Genomic DNA, 19,099 nt, shown 5'->3' on the forward strand with positions numbered 1-19,099 from the left:
CTGACTGCTCTTCTAGAGGTTCTGATTTCAATTCCCAGCAACCACATGGTGGCTCACGGCCATCTGTAATTGTAATGGCATCTGATGCTCTCTTCTGGTTTGTTTAGAAAAAAGGAAGCAACCCCAGAACTCCATGCCAATGAAACTGGGCTCTATATATTCATAGCAAACCTAAACCCTTTGTTATCTAACGAATAATCTTCTAATATTAACTTTCCTTTTCACTTACTTAGAAAAGGTTAAGCTTTTACAGGTCTAGCCTGTCATTTCTCTACAGTTAGATACCAAAATGTCCTATCCTAACATTTTCTCTTTGCTGTTTTGTTCTCTACCAACAGTGGATAATAGTTTCTATCCTTGCAAACTGGTCAGCATTTATATTTCAGTATGGAGATAAATTAAATGAAATACAAATGGAATTTTCCTTAATTGCATATTAGGCACAGCTAGTATGACCTAAAGCCAACTAAAAAACACAGCCAAACATAGACTGTACTAGATCAGACATTACCCATGAAAATAACAGAGAGAATTCATTAAAAATTTCAAGTCCCAGAGGCTATACATTTGATCCCAGCAGAAGCAGGCTGAATTCAAGGCCAGGCAGAGCCACTTAAGACCAGCTCAGTGGTAGAGCGCTTGCCTAGCAAGTGCAAGCCCTGGGTTCAGTCCTCAGCTTTGGAGGAGAAAAAAGAAAAAAGAAAAAGAAAAAGAAAAAGACCAGCAACCTAGCATTGTTACCAGAGAGCTTACAATCAGGGAAGATGTTATGTAGTTTTAATACATTCAGGCTTGCTTTAAAAGACCAATTGAGCCAGGAATGATGGCATACAGCTTTAATCTCAACACAACTGGAATTCAAAACCAGTGTGGTCAACATTAAGTTTCAGGACAGCAAGGGGGTTAAAGACATACTCCCACCCCTCCAGGGAAGTATCTTGGTTAAGTGACCAGTATACTGATGATATGGGAAACTAATAGAAGCAAAACAGTTAACAGTGTTAGTGATTCTGTGGAGGAGTCACTTGAAAAATGTTAGCCTATATAAAGCATTGACGGAAACACATAAAAGGGCTACAGCTGAGATCTGTGGCAAAACAACTTTAGTATGCCCAAGGGTTAGGGTTAGGGAAGGAAAAAAAAAAGTATAGAACTGGGTTGGGGATTTAGCTCAGTGGTAGAGCGCTTGCCTAGCAAGCGCAAGGCCCTGGGTTCGGTCCCCAGCTCCGAAAAAAAAAGAAAAGAAAAAAAAAAAGTATAGAACTGCATACATTTGGGGTGGATAGTACAACGACATTGTGCAGAATTTTTTTTATGAAACAAAATTATTGCACACCGGCCAAAATAAAATCTGCGAGGCCACAGTAAAATCTGTGATTGTTATTTCTCTTCTTCAACCTTGTGGGATCCAAATATTGAACTCAGGTTTTAGGCTTGACAACAAGTGCCATCCTAAATATATGATTAAAAACAAAACAAAAAGAAAAAAAATCACCCACAACACATTTTTAGTAACACTACACCAGATCTGCCAAAATTGCAAAAACATGATACTAGAAAAGGAACATGCTAAATAAAAGGGAAACAAGCAATTACAATCTAGAAAATCTAAAGATTTCTTCAACAAATAAGCGGCATAAATTTCATCATTTTACTGTATGCAAGAATTAAAACTAAGTGATTACTTATTAGCCTGTGTGAGATTATAAATCTGACAAGCAAAGTTTGATATTAATGTACAAAATGCATAATAAAGCCCAATATTTAAAAAGAAACAAACCAATATTTAGGATAATTAACTTTTAAAAACTCACCTAAAACCTGGCCAGCAATCATTCTGCCATCCTCTCCAGCTACAGCAGCTCGGGCATTTCTTTCATTAACATACTGGACAAAGGCAAAGCCCTTATGCACAGAGCAACCCACAATTTTGCCATACTTTGAAAAGATGGCCTCCACATCAGACTTCTTGACCACCAGAGTGTTGAGATTCCCAATGAATACACGGGAATTCATGGATCGAGGATCTGTCTTGTTGGTAACATTGCTAGCCATCTCCTCTGATAGTAAGGTTTCTCACAAAGCTGAAAACTGGAAGGAAAGAGAAGCACATAGATTAACAGATGTTATTAATGTTGTTTCTTTTGAAACACTTTGACTACCCAGTTTCATTTAGTCTCATAAATATTAATACCCTTTTATCCATCTTACTTACTGGCAACACAAACCTCCTATATAATTAATTCAAAATGACCCTCCTGAAAATTGAAGTCCTGAAGCAAATTCATGAGAATTCTCCAAAACCTTAACTACACCAGTTTTCAGCCTGTTTTTTGGCTTTCCTGGTTGTTAGAATCCTATAGTTAATTCTAAGATATTAAGTCTTAATTTTCTAAAAATTAACTATCCCCAAATTCTACACTGAATTATCTTCAACTATACTCCAATATACAAAGGCAAATATTTCAAACTCGTCAAAGTATTCACTTGGATTTAGCATATGCTACGAAGTATAAAGCCATCTATCCATAGGGTACAATTACTTAATTTTTACATCTAGAATATTAATATTGGATGGTGATGATGATAAACCAGCCAAGCAAGACATAGAACACTAAGAAAATGCAACTTTTCAAGTCTTGGTTTCTTCTAGACAGCTCTAGTCTAGCCAAGCTGGCCTGAAAACTGAAATTCTGAATACTTAGGATCCTGGAATTTTTTGTTTGAGCAAAGAGTTCTCACTGTGAAGACTGTGTAAAAACCCAAACCTCTTAAAATGACAATGGTTTCATAGATTATCCACTGATGTCCTTTCCTAACAGTAATTAATTTATAGACCCCGATTTTGAAAAGAAGAATCTTTAGATTTTTCATCTTTCCTATCTATAAACCATGACAAACTAAATTCTCAGTGGATGTTTTTCTGTATGTTTCAAGAACACAACAGATATAGCTCACTGCTATTAAATTTTTTACTAACTAGTTCAATAATTTTAGAAACCAAAAGATTTTCAGGCCACATTCTAGCATGCATGGTTTGCTTTAATGTAGAAGTCAAAGAACAACTGTCAAGAATCAGCTGAAGTTGTCATGCTTCCGCAGTAAGCATCTTGCCCACGAAACGTTCTTGCTTACCCATACACTTTACTAAGATGGACAGGTCAAATACTCCATGATGCATACAAAATAAAGAAATAATGTCCTAATTTCAGGCAGTCATCAGTCACCAAAACTCCAAAATGGTTAAGAAGAGTCAAATATTACACATTACTTATGAGCTTTGGGAGAAGTATAAGGAAACACAAAACATTGCTGGGTAGTAGTGGCTGGCACAGGACATTAACTTAATCCCAGAGCTGAATAAACAGGTAGGCAAAACTGAATTTAAGGCCACCCTGGTCTACAGAGCAAGTTTCAGAACTCCAAGGGTTATAGAGAAATTGTGACTAAGGGAAACACATGGGAAACAAAAAAACAAAAACAAAAAAAAAAAAAAACCTGTCATCTAAATATACTGTCACTGTCCCCAGGTAATGCAGTACACATTAAAATGCCCTTTGATGTTCTGAGTATGTAATATCTCATCCTTTCTTTTAGATATATGGAGACAAAACTGGCATTAAATTCATGATCCTATTTCCCTGAGTACTTAAGATTATAGGTGTCATATTTTTGATAAGTTTAAGGATCATTTACCTGTAGTTCCCAAAAGTAACCAAGGTTCTCTTATAAATGAAAACTTAAAGAGAGCCTTCCAAAGTGTGCTCAAGTCTCTGGTCCCTCAGCATTTAGATGTGTTACATCATCTGCCAAATAAATTTTTTATCTTTTATTACGACCCATACAAATCCCTAGCTATGGCAGTCTTTAAAAAATTAGAGACCAGCCTAGTCTACAGAGCCAAATCCAGGACAGAGGAAACCCTGTCTTGAAAACAAAACGATACAGATAACTTTTAAGCAGTATTAAGAATGCTGACATGGGGGACTGGAGAGATGGCTGAGTGTTTAAGAGCACTGACTGCTCTTTCAGAGGTCCTGAGTTCAATTCCCAGCAACCACATGGTGGCTCACAATCATCTGTCATGAGATCTGATGCCCTCTTCTGACAGTTACAGTGTAACCACATACATGAAATAAACAAATCTTTATTAAAGAACGTTGACATAGCTGAGCAAAGTGTAGGTAGAGACAGGTTAAATAAATCTACAGGCTCAAGGTCAGCTTGGTCTAAACAGTGTGTTTCAAGTCAGGCAGGAATATGTACCGAGAACCTGTAAACAACTATTAAGTAAACAAACAAGTACTACATCGAAAATTCTTTAATCAATACATAAATATGACCTGGAGATATAAGTGGTGAAGCACTTACCTAGCGGAAGAAAAGCCCTTGGATTACTACACTCTAACATTAAAAAATTAACAGGGTATAAATGAGGTTCACAAAAATTATACACCTAGGACAACAGGGTTCAGTGAAATGTTACCATAGAAAAACCAATACCCTTCAGGACTAGAAAGACACTCACATTAAAGGGAGAAAAAAATCTAATGGCCTGAAACCTGGAGATCCAGGTCCACTTCAAGACTCTCTAAACCATGGGGGCAAGCAACTGTAGATGACACCCCAGTAACCTCTTGCTTCTACCAAAATGGTTATATCACATTGGTTTGTGATTAATCCTCACTAAAAACTAAAGGCTGAAGGTATATCTGAACAATAGGACATATAACCTCAGCAAGCAAAGGCCTATAGGTCTTAAGCACTACCTCAACCCCCTATACGAAAAACACAGGTTCAACTGTTCTTGACTTTTGAGGGGTTGGGGGTAAGACTGAAGCAGAATTTTTGTCCATCTGATCTTACCCTGTAATAATACACAGTGAATTCCAACCCACTGTGGAATAGTCTCAATGACAGGGGATGGAGTTCACCTTAAGAGTTAGGTATATATATTTCAACCAAAATTTCAAGGCCCTGTGTTTAATGTCCAGTTTTCATGTATTTTCCAAATTTTCAACAATGCAAATAGCCAAAATTGCTAAAGACTTAACAAGTTCCACTGTCAATAATGTCTTCTTAGGTAGAGTGTATAGGTAGAGTGTATGGGTTTAGGGACAATCACTACCACTCAAGTGGCAAATGGACATGACAGTTCAAAGGTCAGCATTGTCTACATTAAAAATGTGTTTTAGGGGGCTGGAGAGATGGCTCAGCAGTTAAGAGCTCCGACTGCTCTTCCCGAGATCCTAAGTTCAATTCCCAGCAACCACATGGTGGCCCACAAATAAATAAATAAATACATAAATAAATAAATATATGAGATAAAAAGTATTTTCTGCAGACAAAAAGATACAAGTCTTTCTATTAGGCATATAATACAATTCTCTGCTTTGATCACATAGATTAATCATGTTATGGCAATCAGCATGTCAAATTGAGTCAGATTAAGCAAATTAGAGCATTTCTTTAAATTACTTACAACCTAAACTAGCCTACATTCATATTAGATTAAAAACTATTATCTAATGTACTGTACATACCCTATGACGATATCTTATTATGTAACACTGGCTGCCATTTAATTCTATGCAGGCCAATTCTGTCCTCAAAAAAATAGTAATTTCTCCTTTCTTGGGAAATATTTTATCAGCATGCATGATTGTCTGCACATATATATGCATGTATGTTCTCCTTTGTGCCACTGCCTGAGGTCAGAAGTACCTTCCCTGGGACTGGGATTGTGTATGTATGGGTGATGGAAATCAAATCTGGATTGCCTGAAACCCCAAAGCCACAATTAGTGACACAAAATTGCATCAATAAGTTAAGTTTTCTAAAGAAAATGTATTCAAGTGTTTAGCTTTTCACATCATCCTGTTTTTCAAGACTCTTGAACATAAGGAATTTCATTTATGGCAACCATTAATATCTGAATTTTTATTTCACCCATTTTTCCCTGATATCCTTAATTTCCTTTGTTGAATGTTCACAATTGATTTGCATACTCTCTGGCTCTTTTCTTTGTATGCTGCCTCCTATGCACCTTTATTCTACCATTACTGTCTCCCCTTATCTTTTCAAAGCCAGAACTTCAAGTTTAATTTTGTAATCACAAGCCTCCATTATTGTCCTGTGTCAATATACACCTTTTATCCCAAAGTTAGAGGGTGATAAGATCTCCAGGCATATCTAAGGTCACATGCTAAAGAGGGAAAGAGAAGTAAAGAGGAAGGGATAACAAATGGCAGCATTAGTCCTCTTTAAAATGTCACAATGGGCAGAGCAATCAATGATGGCGAATGGCTTTAATCCCAGCACTCAGGAAGCAGAGGTAAGTTGATCTCTGAGTTTGAGTCCAGCCTGGTCTACAAGGAGAGAATTCCTGTTTCAAAAAACAAACATAAAAACAATAAAACAATTAAAAAAAAAAAAAAAGAAGTGTGTACTGCTTTTCCATATGACCAAAGTTCAGTTTTTAGCTCCAGGGACTTAACACGATCTTCTGCCTTAAACGGAAAATTTTGATTATGTCCTATACACATGATGAATGAATGAATGAATGAATGAATGAATGAATGAATGAATACCAGCTTTAAAAATGGCACAAAGCCAGGCAGTGATATGGAGCATGACTTTAATCCCAACACCTGGGAAGCAGAAACAGACTGACCTCTGGGTTCAAGGCCAGTCTGCTCTACAAAGTAAGTTCCAGAACAGCCACAGCTACACAAAGAAACTCTGTGTCCAAAAATTATCAAAAAGGACACAAAACATAAAGTACACTGTAAATATGAAGTCTTTAAAATTTGCCAGGCACAAAATGGTTTTGGAAAAAAAAAAGCCTTACCCTGAACTAGCTTGACAAAACCACCACCTATATATTACACCAGGAACAAAGTTTACTGGACATTATATTAATGGAGACAGTAACTCTTTAAAATAAATAAATAAATAAAAACCCTGTCATATGAGGTCAAGCCGGGCGCCTATTTCTGGACCACCTGGTACAAGTTGTGGCTAGCATATGCCACCCACCACCCTAAACTCTATTTCCAGCTCAGAGGCAGAGATGATCTTCCCGAACTGCCTTTCTCTATCTATATAGCCATTTTGTTTACCTAGGCCTTTCTATATCCATCCTTTACCCGCCTCTGCTCTCTTACATGGCCCAGCTATGTACTCTATTTTATCTACAACAAACTTCCTCCACCTTACCTAGGAACAATCATATACTTCCTTTGTATAGATTTAATACATTCAACCTAGTTTCAAAACATAGGTTTGGGCTGGGTGTGACTGCCTCAGGCTTTAATCTACTATAGGAAAGCAAAAAACCTGAGTCTTAAACCAGCTGGGTCTACACAGTGGTTTCCAGGACAGTCAAGGCCATTATTAAGAGATTGTTCTAAATAAGCTTTTTAAAAAATTAACTTCGGGGTTAGGGATTTAGCTCAGTGGTAGAGCGCTTGCCTAGCAAAGGCAAGGCCCTGGGTTCTGTCCCCAGCTCCAAAAAAAAAGAATGACCAAAAAAAAAAAAAAAAAAAAAAAAAAAAAAAAAAAAAAAAAAGAATGAATGTCCCTGGATGTCCTGATATTAGCTCTGTAGATCATGCTGGTATCAAACTCAGAGGTCCTCTTACTTACCTCTGTCTCTCTCTTCAGTGTATTGGGATAAGATGTGTTCACCATCACACCTGACATAAAAATGCTATTTTTATGTCAAAAAAAAAAAAAAAAAAAAAGGCTCTACCACTGAGCTAAATCCAACCCCCAAAGATACTCTTGATAACAAAATTATCTCCTATGTAGGGATGTTTTGTCTGCATGACTGGACACCACTTCTATGTCTGGGCCTGGAACTAGAGGCTTCACAGTCCCTATGACAGCAGTGAGCCACCACTTGGGTGCTGGGAATTGAATCTGAGTCTTCTGGAAAAGCCTAATTACTTTTCCTCTTGCCTATTGCTACAATGATAGGACTGTTATTGTGGTAACTAATCACATTCCCACTGGATCTGAGGTCATTCTAAGTCTTGTACTGTAAACGTTCCTAAAGTCCAGATTGGGAAAGTCATAGACAAAAGTAGTAAAAGCTACTTACTTATATATGCCTGTCAAATTGTTTGTAATTGCACTCTCTTAATTGGACAAGATGCCAAGAATAAAACTCATGAATGCTCAGGAAATATCAGAAAATAAGGTTTGAGTGCTAAAGGTCAGACTAGCTAAGAGGAAGGAAATCAGTAAAGTGGGAGACAACGAGAGGATAGGTGACAGGAGGATGAAAATTATCAAAATGCATTGTATATAATACACCTTGTATAATTAACATACTAGTATAAAATTTTAGGCATTAAAGGATTACAATTGTATCTCAGTAGAACACTTGTCAAACATGCTTAAGAACCTCAGTTCTGGGCTGGAGAGATGGCTCAGCGGTTAAGAGCACTGATTGCTCTTCCAGAGGTCCTGAGTTCAATTCCCAGCAACCACATGGTGGCTCACAACCATCTGTGATGGGATCTGATGCCCTCTTCTGGTGTGTGTGCAAACAGTGACAGTGTACTTATATATAATAAATAAATCTTAAAAAAGACCCTCAGTTCTCCCTATCTCAAGGCACACAGCAGGTTAAAGAAAAATGACTAAACAATAAACTACCATGATCTGCAAAATCAGTCCTTAAATGTATTTATAGCTATTACTAATCAAGAATTAAACTGTTGAGGCTAGGAAGGTAACTGTTAAGAGCACTGGCTGCTCTCGAGAGGATCTGGGGAGAGGATCTGGGTTTGATTCCTGGAACCCTTATTGTAGTTTCAAATCAAGTCTCCAACTCTAGCTGCAATTAACCCAACTCCCTCTTGTCTCCACAGTTACCAAGTAGACAGGAAAAATACCTATATACATGAAATAAAAATAAACCTTAAAAAGAAAAAGTAGGCATTCTAGGACATACCCATAATCAGAGGATGCATAGTATATACAACAAGGTAAGAAAAAGCCAGGGCTGGAGAAGGCTCAATCAGCACTTATTCTTCTGGAGGACCTGAGTACAATTCCCAGAACCTGTATCAGGCAGTTTACAATGACTACAAGTCCAGCTACAGGGGATCTAACACCTTTTGCTAACCTCTAAAGGAACCTGTACACATGTGACACAAACATACCTAAATAAATGTATTAAGAAATTTTAAAAAATTGGACAGGAGATAGTTCAGTAGTTAAAGAGCTGTGACTCTTCCAGAGGTTTTTCGTTCAATATCCACCACTCACACGGTGGCTCACAACCATCCCTACTAGGATCTGATGCCCTCGTCTGGTGTGTCTGAAGACAGTGTACTCACAGAAAAAAGAATCTTAAAAAAAAAAAAGAAAAGAAAAGAAAACCCAGCTTTCCACACTGTCAAAGGTAGATATAAGGATATACATATGTTTGATCAGGGTATTACTGTAAAACCCTGGCTAGCTTGGAATTTGGTATAACTAGACTGGGCTAGACTCAGATCAACCTGGGATTAAAGGTATGTGCCTCTATTATGAGTGGAGTTCTGCTTGAAAATTTTCCATATATAAAATGTAAGTACTTGAAGATAAATTGAGGAAAAAGATCTCAATCCTTTTCTTGAGCCTAGGAACTCTGTCTCAAAAAATAATAAACAAAAACCCCATTCCTCTTCTGATCTTCTTGGGTATACCAGACACACCATACATGTAGGCCCAAAAAAAAAAATTTTTTTTAAAACTGCTTATGGTGGAGCAAAGCCCTGAGAAGACAGAAGCTGATGGATTTGAGTTTGAAAGCAACCTGTCCTACCTTCAATGTTCAACTTTTGCAAATAACAGGCCTGTCAGGGCTACAAACTCACCTGAGACCTCATCACAAAAGTAAGAGAAATTAAAATTTTATACCATCAATCAGGGCTGGAGAGATGGCTCAGTGGTTAAGAGCACTGACTGCTCTTCCAGAGGATCTGAGTTCAGTTCCCAGCAACCACATAGTGGCTCACAACCATCTGTTATGGGATCTGATGCCCTCTTCTGGTGTGTCTGAAGACAGCTACAGTGCACTTATATAGAATAAATAAATCTTTAAGAAAAAGATAATTCCTTAAGAAAAAAATTAATCAAATATGAATATACACACTTAACAGAGATATCTTAATAGTTAAGAACACTTGCTGCTCTTCCAGAGTTTGGTTCCCAGCACCCACAGGTGGTTCAGGGCCACCTGCAATTCCAACTTCAGGGGCTCTAACACCCTCTTCTGGCTTCCATGGCCAACTGTGCTCATGAGCACACATTCTCCAAACACAATTTAAACATGAACTCCATGATATACACAGAAATAGTCAATAAAGCCTACATGTCAAATACATTATCTAAACATCTGTAGACATTTCTATGATTTCTATGATTCAAGACACAGTGTATTTTTTTTCATTTCTTTTAGACAGGGCCTTTGTCCTATGTGGCTATATGAACCTCAAACTGACAATCCTTCTGTTTCATTTTCCCCTAATTCTGGGCTTACATGAGTGTGTATAAATATAGATGCACAATCAATGTAAGTAGCTTAGGCTGGGCTTAAATTGACCAACAATCCTACCTCAGCCTCCATACCAGGCAATAAAACATGTAAAATATGACATTTAAATTCTAACTCTGGTATACTCAGAATTGAACCAAGGTATTCTGCAAGAGTAACAATAGCTCTAATGAGCTGAGCCATCTTTCCAACCACTTGCCAATTACTTTAACAAGGCCAGTATTCCACGAGTAGGGACGCATCTGTCATCTCAGCATTCTAGAAGCAGATACATCTGGATCTGACCTGAGTTCTAGGCTAGCCAGGACCATAGTTCAGTGATATTTTTAACATTAAGGAAAAAGATCAGAGTATCACAGTAAAATTCTAACTTTAGTGTTGAAATAATCCACTAGCTGAATGAAGAGTGGCCCATGCCTTCAATCCCAGCACTGATGAGCATAGGCAGGCAGATCTGTATTGAGACCAGTCTAGTCCTCAAAAAAAAAAAAAAAAAAAAAAAAAATTCCAGGATAGCCAGCTGAAAATACAGAAAAAAGAAGAGGAGGAGGAGGAGGAGGAAGAGGAGCCCACTAAGTTTCAAAAATTGTAACTAACCCATTTTTAAACTTTTTTGGAGACAGGCCTCATTATGAACCCTATCTATATACAGCTCAAGATATCCTTGAACTACTTCCTGATATAGCCAACTGAACTGTGCCAGGCTTTCAAACAATATTTTTTAGTATATAGTGTAGCTGCCGCTTCAGAACAGACTAATGTGTAGGAGAAAAAGAAATGAACACCAATTGCAATAGAGACAATGATGAACTAACTTGGACCAATTAGGCAGCAGTAAATGCTTTCAAATGAAAAGCTGATGACATGAAAGAAAAAGTGACAAGAAACTGTAATTTGTTGAACTGAAGATTTCAAAACAAACCAATTTGAAGAAACAATCCAGATACAGTTTGTCTTTGAGATAAAATGTTAATATAAATTCTAACTCTGGCACAGAGTCCTCAAGACCAGCAGTTAAGCTCCCTTCACTCTCCCCTCTGCTAATGTTGATCACCAGTTTTTAATGTTAATATACAAAGGCACTCATACTTAAGGAACAAATGCATCTTCAGACTATCTTAGAGTACTAAAAATTTTTTATTTAAAATATACTTGTCTAGGGGTTGGGGATTTGGCTCAGTGGTAGAGCGCTTGCCTAGCAACCGCAAGGCCCTGGGTTCGGTCCCCAGCTCCGAAAAAAAAGAAAAAAAATATATATATACTTGTCTAGATAGTTTGCCTTTGAAATAATTATTTTCCTATTCTGAAACATTAGGTATCACATTCTAGGTCACCAGGCTGGCCTTGAAAACAAGGTAGCAATTCTGGTTCTGAATCAGGAGTGAGTCAACAAACCCTGCTTGAAGTTGGTTCAACAAATCTACCAGATAGGTTACTAAATAGATACATATCAATAATGTCTATACTGTTAAGTAATGGCAATTACTTCAGATAATATACAAAAGTCATAGGACTGAACAGCTCATGGAATTAGAATGAGTACAAAATAAGGGCAGACATCCCAAAGAAACAGCAGCAACCTGAAAGCAAAGTTTAAAAGCTTTACATAGCTTAGGTTTGTGATTCTCAATCTGAGGGTTGAGATCCCCTACAGGGATCACATATCAGATCACATCAAAAATTTCCATTATGATTCATAACAGTAGCAAAATTAGTTATAAAGTAGCAACAAAGTAATTTTATGGTTGGGGTAGACCAGAACACGAAACTTTATTAAAAGGTTATACAGCATTAGTAAGGTTGAGAACCACTGGTTTAGGAGGTTAAATAAATGATAAATGTCAAGTGAGATGGGAATTGAAAATTAGACCAATATATTTAGTAACAGATCTCAACCATTATTTTCTTTTTTTTTTTTTCCAAATAAAATCTATTTTAAAAAGTGCTTGCGGGCTGGAGAGATGGCTCAGCGGTTAAGAGCACCCGACTGCTCTTCCAGAGGTCATGAGTTCAATTCCCAGCAACCACATGGTGGCTCACAACCATCTGTAAAGAGATCTGATGCCCTCTTCTGGTGTATCTAAAGACAGCTACAGTGTACTTATATATAATAAATAAATAAATCTTTAAAAAAAAAAAAAAGTGCTTGCTTTCTGGGCTAGAGCGATAGATAGCTCAGCAGTTACAAACCCATTCTAAGGATCCAGGTTCAATAACATCAAATTATAACTGCAGTTCCGGGATGATCTAATGCCTACTTCTGGTACCAGAGGACACCATGCATGTAAAAAATAACAGACATATACATATTGCAAAAACCCAATTTAATTTCTAAAAGTGAAAATTTCATGTCACTTCCTATTTTACCCTTCACTGGCTCACTGTTAGAAATAACTAACATAAGTACTCAAATTTTTATCAGCTGGCCTTATCCTAAGATCCAGTCCACTTCCTCTTAAAAGGTGTCACTGACCTCCTACCTTACCTACTACTGCAGTCTACAGAGCTGTATGCAAATCTCACATAGTACCATTTTCTCACTCCATCTGTCACCAATGAGTAGGCTGAGGTTCTGACAGATACTTGATCCCCAAACAAGAAAAACATAACCTTAAAAAATGACCTTGTAGATGAAGAAATCAAACTGGTCCTATAATGAGCAGCTGCAACACAATACATAATGAAAGGTAGAAGTTTTCATGTAAAGCACCGATATTTAAAATAATGACTTCATTTCTCTTCCAGATCCTAGAGTTTCTGCTTTAATGTTCCAGTAGTTTCTTTGATGCTACCTTAAGTGATCATTTGACCTAGATCTGATTTTTTGTTCAAGTATGAGAAAGCATACGATATACCCAAATATCAAAGGTATCTTTCTAGGTTGAAAACTTATTAAGCCAGATGTGATGCTTGCTTTTAATCCTAGCACTCAGGAGAAGCAAGTAGATCTAAGTTTTAGGCCAGGCTATTCTACATAGTGAGTACTAAGACAGCCAGGGCTATGTAGAGGCCTTGAACCAAAAAATACACATAAAAATTTAACTCCAACTACCTATGCCCTCTTAACCACTGCATTATTCCAGATGCATTCTTATACCACTCAAGAAGGCACTTGTGTTAATAGCTAACTGGGCTTCAAGTCATTGCTGGACAAATAAACTTTAGTAGGCCTACCTTTTCCTTAAATTCTTAAAAATACTTATGTGAGACAGGATTTTGATACTATTGATATTATTACTGTATTTCTTAAGGTTGGATCCATGTCATTTTTGGTTTTTTCCAGAGTGACTCCTCACTAGCCCTAGCCTCAAACTCCTTTTGAGTGCTGTCATTATAGGCATTCAAGTATTCACCTTAAAACTTGTGCTCTAAAATAAATATAATCTAAAACTGTACAAAGATTACTTATTGTTTTTAGGCAAGGTCTCATGTATCTCAGACTGGCCTCAAATTATATAAAAAACCCAAGGAAGACCTTGAACTTACTTCTTATACTACTGCATGGATCATATAGTTGTGGCTGTCACCAGCTCCGCTTATAGAGTGCCAATGAATCAAAGTTCAGGGTCCTCATGCAGACTAAGGACCCCTAGTCTAAGCTATATACCCAGATCCCAATGATTACTCTTAACAGCTCAAAGATAACCTGACAAAGAACTGTATAGAAGGAAAGCACTTTAATTTCCATGGTTCTACCTACACATCAACTATATTTAAATGAGTCTATTTCCTAGTCTTCCAAAGGAAACCAAGTGGACCTCACACCTCTTACCATCACCCAGGAAGGGTGCACATCTGTTCCGAAGGCCCCCCTGGCTCCAGGTCATCCTGGCTGTTGCTGCTCCAGACTGGGCATCCATGTTGCTGCGGCTTGTGGTTTGTGAGGGGTAGTGTACAGGAAAAGCAGGATGGGATTTCAAGGGAAACAGTAGGAAGATGGCTTTCTAGGAAAATGCCATCACCCTTATAGGTGTTAAATAGTACCACACACATTTTATTGCAGCACAGTTTAAAAATCTAACAAATCAAAGATTAAAAAGAAAAAAAATAAAAATAAAAAAAATTAAAAATACAGACGTCCAGAGATGCTCTAAAACAGTTAAGTTAAAGATCAGGAAAAATAAGGTCAAAGACTTAACAGCCAGTAAAATTATTTCCAGTGTGGGGAAGGGGTTGAGGGCAAGGGTGGGTTGGGAGAGAAAAGGTTTATGTGATCAAACTACTTAAAAATGCTAACACCTTCACTTTCTCTCCCAAGATGGAAAACTCCAAAGTCAATCAGGAGGCTGAAGAAATCTTAACATTCAGAAAAACTCCACTTTAATCCGTTTAAAAATCATTATCATCATCATCATCACCATTATAAGTATAGTAATAATAACTAGTAAGTAACAACAATAAAAAGGAAACCAGCGAAAGTCAGGAAAAATGTAAAAAAAAAATTGTAATAACTTACTGTAGCTGAAGATCAAAAAAATCTCACTGTAAAAAAACAAAAATAAAAATAGCCCAGATTAGAAAAACGGGAGGTCTAAAAATGTCAAGTCAGTAAAGTTCAATTCTTTTCTTTTCCAAAAGCAGTTTCCACAAAAACCGCAAGGGTAATAATGTTCTCAAATAGCAGACAAGCAAAGCCCTTTCCACATCATCAGTTAAATCTTAAAAATACACGAGGAAGTAGAGAGGTCAGTTTATGAGGCTAAAAGGCTCCTCCTCTAACCCAACTGCTGCAGAAAAAATAGAAATAGAAATTTTAAAAATTACATCTTAAATCCAGGTCCCGTTTGTTTTGTTTTGTTTTTTGGAAATAATTTTTAAAAAAACACCTGTATGTTTGCCGTAGCGCACACCAAGTTGCATCAGTATGTTTAAAATGTCTTTATAAAATCAATTTTGGAATGGGAATGTGTGTGTTCTGGAAGGGTGGGGAAGGGAAGTTAAAAATCAAAGCTGAGCTCCAGTGAGTAAGGATGGGGTTCGCCTTGCTGCCCTGTGAAAGGAGAAGGGACAGATTGAGTCATAGTTCCTCAGAAATGTGCCCTAAACCCAAGACAGAAAACTGTCTGTTGCATCTAACACATTTTGGTAAAGCATTAACATTTCACTGGGAGGGAGAGAGCCTTTAGAGAATCATCACTTTTATTAAGTGACTGTTTTTACAATTCACCATCAATATGTGGCTGAAGTTAACTTAAGTCTGCATCCCCTTTAAGAGGACCGATGTATGTTCACTTTGTAATCAGCAGTTTGGGCAACAAAAATACAGAAAAACCAGGCCAACAAATGGAGATGAAGTGAATAAAGGTCAAACAGATTCATGGGTTTCAAAACCTAAGGCCATGTATTTTTTTCCTGTGACTAATACAGAGTAAAGGTGAATGAATGATCTACCATGAAAATATACTAAAAGGGATTATCTATCCTCAAAACCAAAGAGTGAAGACCGTAAGACTTTGCTAAGGTTCTATAGTCAAGAGTGAAAGATGTTCTTAAAAAGGAGCCAGCCCTTTTTATTCATCATCACTGACAGTGAAAAACCAGATAGATGGAGGGTCCATGAACAACTTATGTCATGAAACAGGTAATAAAAATTGCGCCCTAATGGATGTGTCCCATTTTTTATCTTATCTAGTGTACCTAACTGATCCCAAAGAACGAAGAAGCTGACACAGAATGAAAACTGAAATGATGTACATGACACAAATGGTTTCATTAGCTAAAGAAATGCGGTATCTACTCATTGTGAAAATACGCAAGGGGGCTGGGGATTTAGCTCAGTGGTAGAGCGCTTACCTAGGAAGCGCAAGGCCCTGGGTTCGGTCCCCAGCTCCGAAAAAAAAGAACCAAAAAAAAAAAAAAAAAAACGCAAGACTTGGTTGCATTTCATTAAGACAAGAGGCCTTAATTTTCCCTTACAAATTTCATGCTAAAACTTTAAACTGAACACTTAAAAGTATTTATCAAGCAACCCTTATTTCAAAATAGCAAGACTACCAACAGAACAAGTATAAACTATTAAGGCTAAGTATCAATTTCAAGTAGGCAAGCATATGTAAATATAAAAACTATAGAATAAGTTTCTAGGTAGAACATTTATATTTGAAAGGTATCTGTATTTTGGAGGTAATTATAATGAGAAATTCTTTTTTTTTTTTCTCTTTTTTTTCAGAGCTGGGGAATGAACCCAGGGTCTTGCGCTTGCTTGCTAGGCAAGCGCTCTACCATTGAGCTAAATTCCCAACCCCATAATGAGAAATTCTTATTTGGTACTTCTACCATAAACCCAGTACCAAAATCTTCAGGATACTAACCTAATTAAAAGACAAAAATCGTTAGTACACATGCAAGACATAGGCTTAATAAAAAAGTAGCAGTGCATAACTTTGCACTCCTTTAGTCTCCACTAGGGAGGCTGAGGCAGGTAGAGGATCTGAGTTGGAGGCCACCCTGGTCTACATAGAGAATTCTAAGAACAGCCCGCCAGAGCACCAAGCTATATAGAAATCCTGTCTGGAAAAAAGCCAAAAACAAAAAAAAAAAAAAGCTAAATAAAAAGGAAGCATTACACGTTTTATGTCAACAAATTATCTCACCTAAGTTATCGAACTAATGAGCTACTTTTAAAAACAAACTGTCCTTTAATAAAGAGCGTGTATATAGGAGTTGGAAAGATAGTTCAGCCAATGCTCTCACAGGAGCATTTAATTGCAGCACCCACAAGCTAGCTCACAACCTAATTCTTGTTCCAGGGGATCCTATGTTTTCTTTGTGGCTTACATGTCCAGAATACACAGTGTACACATATACATACATGCAAGCAATACACAGAAAAATAAAAATGTAAGTATTTCTAGGCTATACTATCAAAACTCTCATTAAGGTTTGGATGAGCTCTTTTAAAAGGATACTCACAATGAGTCAAGAGAACCACATGACTCAACTGGAAATTGGTAGTCCAGAGCCCAGCGGTCTTCTTTTAAACTAATAACGGGAAACAATACTCAATGTAGCTCTTCAAAAACATTTAACACTGAGGTTTTGCTACCCCTAAGTTATTTTTCACCAGCAGCCAATTCTTCAATCTAGTTCATACAAAACCATAACCCTTCCAATGAAAGTTGAATGTAAGTAAATAATGCTAAATACTAATATACTTGACCGATTTATAGTAATACTCTTGTTAAGGTAGTCAATAGCAAAATAACATTTGTTACTGGCTGCCCTGGAACTAGCTACTTAAGCTAAGCTAGCCTCCAACTCTGCCTGCCCCTGCCTCCCAAGTACTGGGGTGCATACTCCACCAATAAGAGGCAGTAATAATTTAGGAAACAGAGGTGGGGGTGGGGTAGGACAATTTTTTGTGTATTTTGTCAACTACTTTCAGCAATGACTAGGGTTAAATGAGAACTCAAAATTTCCATATAAAGTAGTAGTTTAGCTTGTTTTATATCTCAAAACAAATCCAGAAGTCTAATTTACTGGATACTTACATAGTTTTACACAGCCAAGATTTTTCAATTGTAGTTTCCCTAGTTAGTAACTTCCACTCATCATCTATAAGACTGTAACGAACTATTTAGGAATATATTCCTTACTTGCTTGAACAGCCATGCCCATTTATAACAAGATCACAAGCCAATAAATCTAGAGATCAAATTGCAAACATGTTATAATTACTCTACAGAAAAAATAGTAACCATTACCAACCATTTTGGAAAATGGCTTGACCATGGCAAATGAGAGATCCAAACCTTGCAATTTTAACAGCTTCCTCCCAAGTCAAATCAAAAATGTAATTTGAGTCTGGCCTCAAAACTCCAAGAAATCCACATGTTCTACCAGAACAAGGTGCCTACCAAGCCTGGCCTACATTTATAACACTTAATGGCAAGTATACATCAACTACTACCAGTAACCTTGCATAACTTCTGACATTTATAATACTTTCTCTTACCTAGTTTTCACTGTTCACCAGGCAAAACCCTGTACTCTATCTACTTTTTAAAGGCACATGCCTTTAATCCCATCTCTTACTTAGGCGGAGGCAGGTGGATCAGAGTTCAAGGCCAGCCTAATCAAGACAGTGGGTTCAGAAAAGCCAGGCCTATTGCACAGAGAAACCAAACAAAAAATGTGGGAGGCTGTTTTTTTTTCCTTTGTCTGCATTTGTTCTTCTTTAGACAGTCTTAATACTCCAAGCTGGACCAAGGATGGCCTTGAACTCTTCCTACCTCTATCCCCCAAGTGCTCAAATTACAAGAGTAGGCCATGCACATTCCATGAAGTATGCTTAAGAGTAAAATGTGTGTATAGTTTAAACTAAGATTAGTAGCATATTTTTGTCACTTAATCAAACCCATTGTTTTCTGTATAGCCCTGGCTGTCCTAGAATTACTAGATTTACTCTACATTCAGATCTCCTGCCTTCCTAGTGCTGAGATTAAAAACTGTGCCAGAGTGAAATACCAATTTTATAATAAGTTTATCTAATGAAATAACTCCCAGGTAAGTTAATGTGACACAAAAACCCTTTATTAGTATGGGAGA

At 37.2% G+C, this 19,099-nt stretch overlaps 1 protein-coding gene across 32 annotated transcripts in view; it reads right to left on the minus strand.

Moving 5' to 3' along the window:
- The window catches only part of Hnrnpc (heterogeneous nuclear ribonucleoprotein C), a 29,682-nt gene that overhangs the window by 8,892 nt on the left and 1,691 nt on the right, over positions 1 to 19,099 (minus strand). For 7 of the 32 annotated variants that reach the window (XM_063274116.1, XM_039093123.2, XM_039093119.2 and 4 more), the window contains 3 exons: positions 17,465 to 17,533; positions 15,009 to 15,034; positions 1,815 to 2,091 (listed from right to left, as the gene is read on the minus strand). In XM_063274116.1, coding sequence (XP_063130186.1) covers positions 1,815 to 2,055 — 241 coding nt within the window. In that variant the 5' untranslated portion in view covers positions 2,056 to 2,091; positions 15,009 to 15,034; positions 17,465 to 17,533. Of the gene's footprint in view, positions 1 to 1,814; positions 2,092 to 14,317; positions 15,035 to 15,378; positions 15,543 to 17,464; positions 17,534 to 19,099 lie in introns of those variants that run through there. The other 25 variants (NM_001277601.1, NM_001277600.1, XM_039093125.2 and 22 more) reach the window with 10 other exon arrangements.

This window comes from Rattus norvegicus, chromosome 15, assembly GCF_036323735.1.
Source record: "Rattus norvegicus strain BN/NHsdMcwi chromosome 15, GRCr8, whole genome shotgun sequence".
Classification (NCBI taxonomy): Eukaryota; Metazoa; Chordata; class Mammalia; order Rodentia; family Muridae; genus Rattus; species Rattus norvegicus.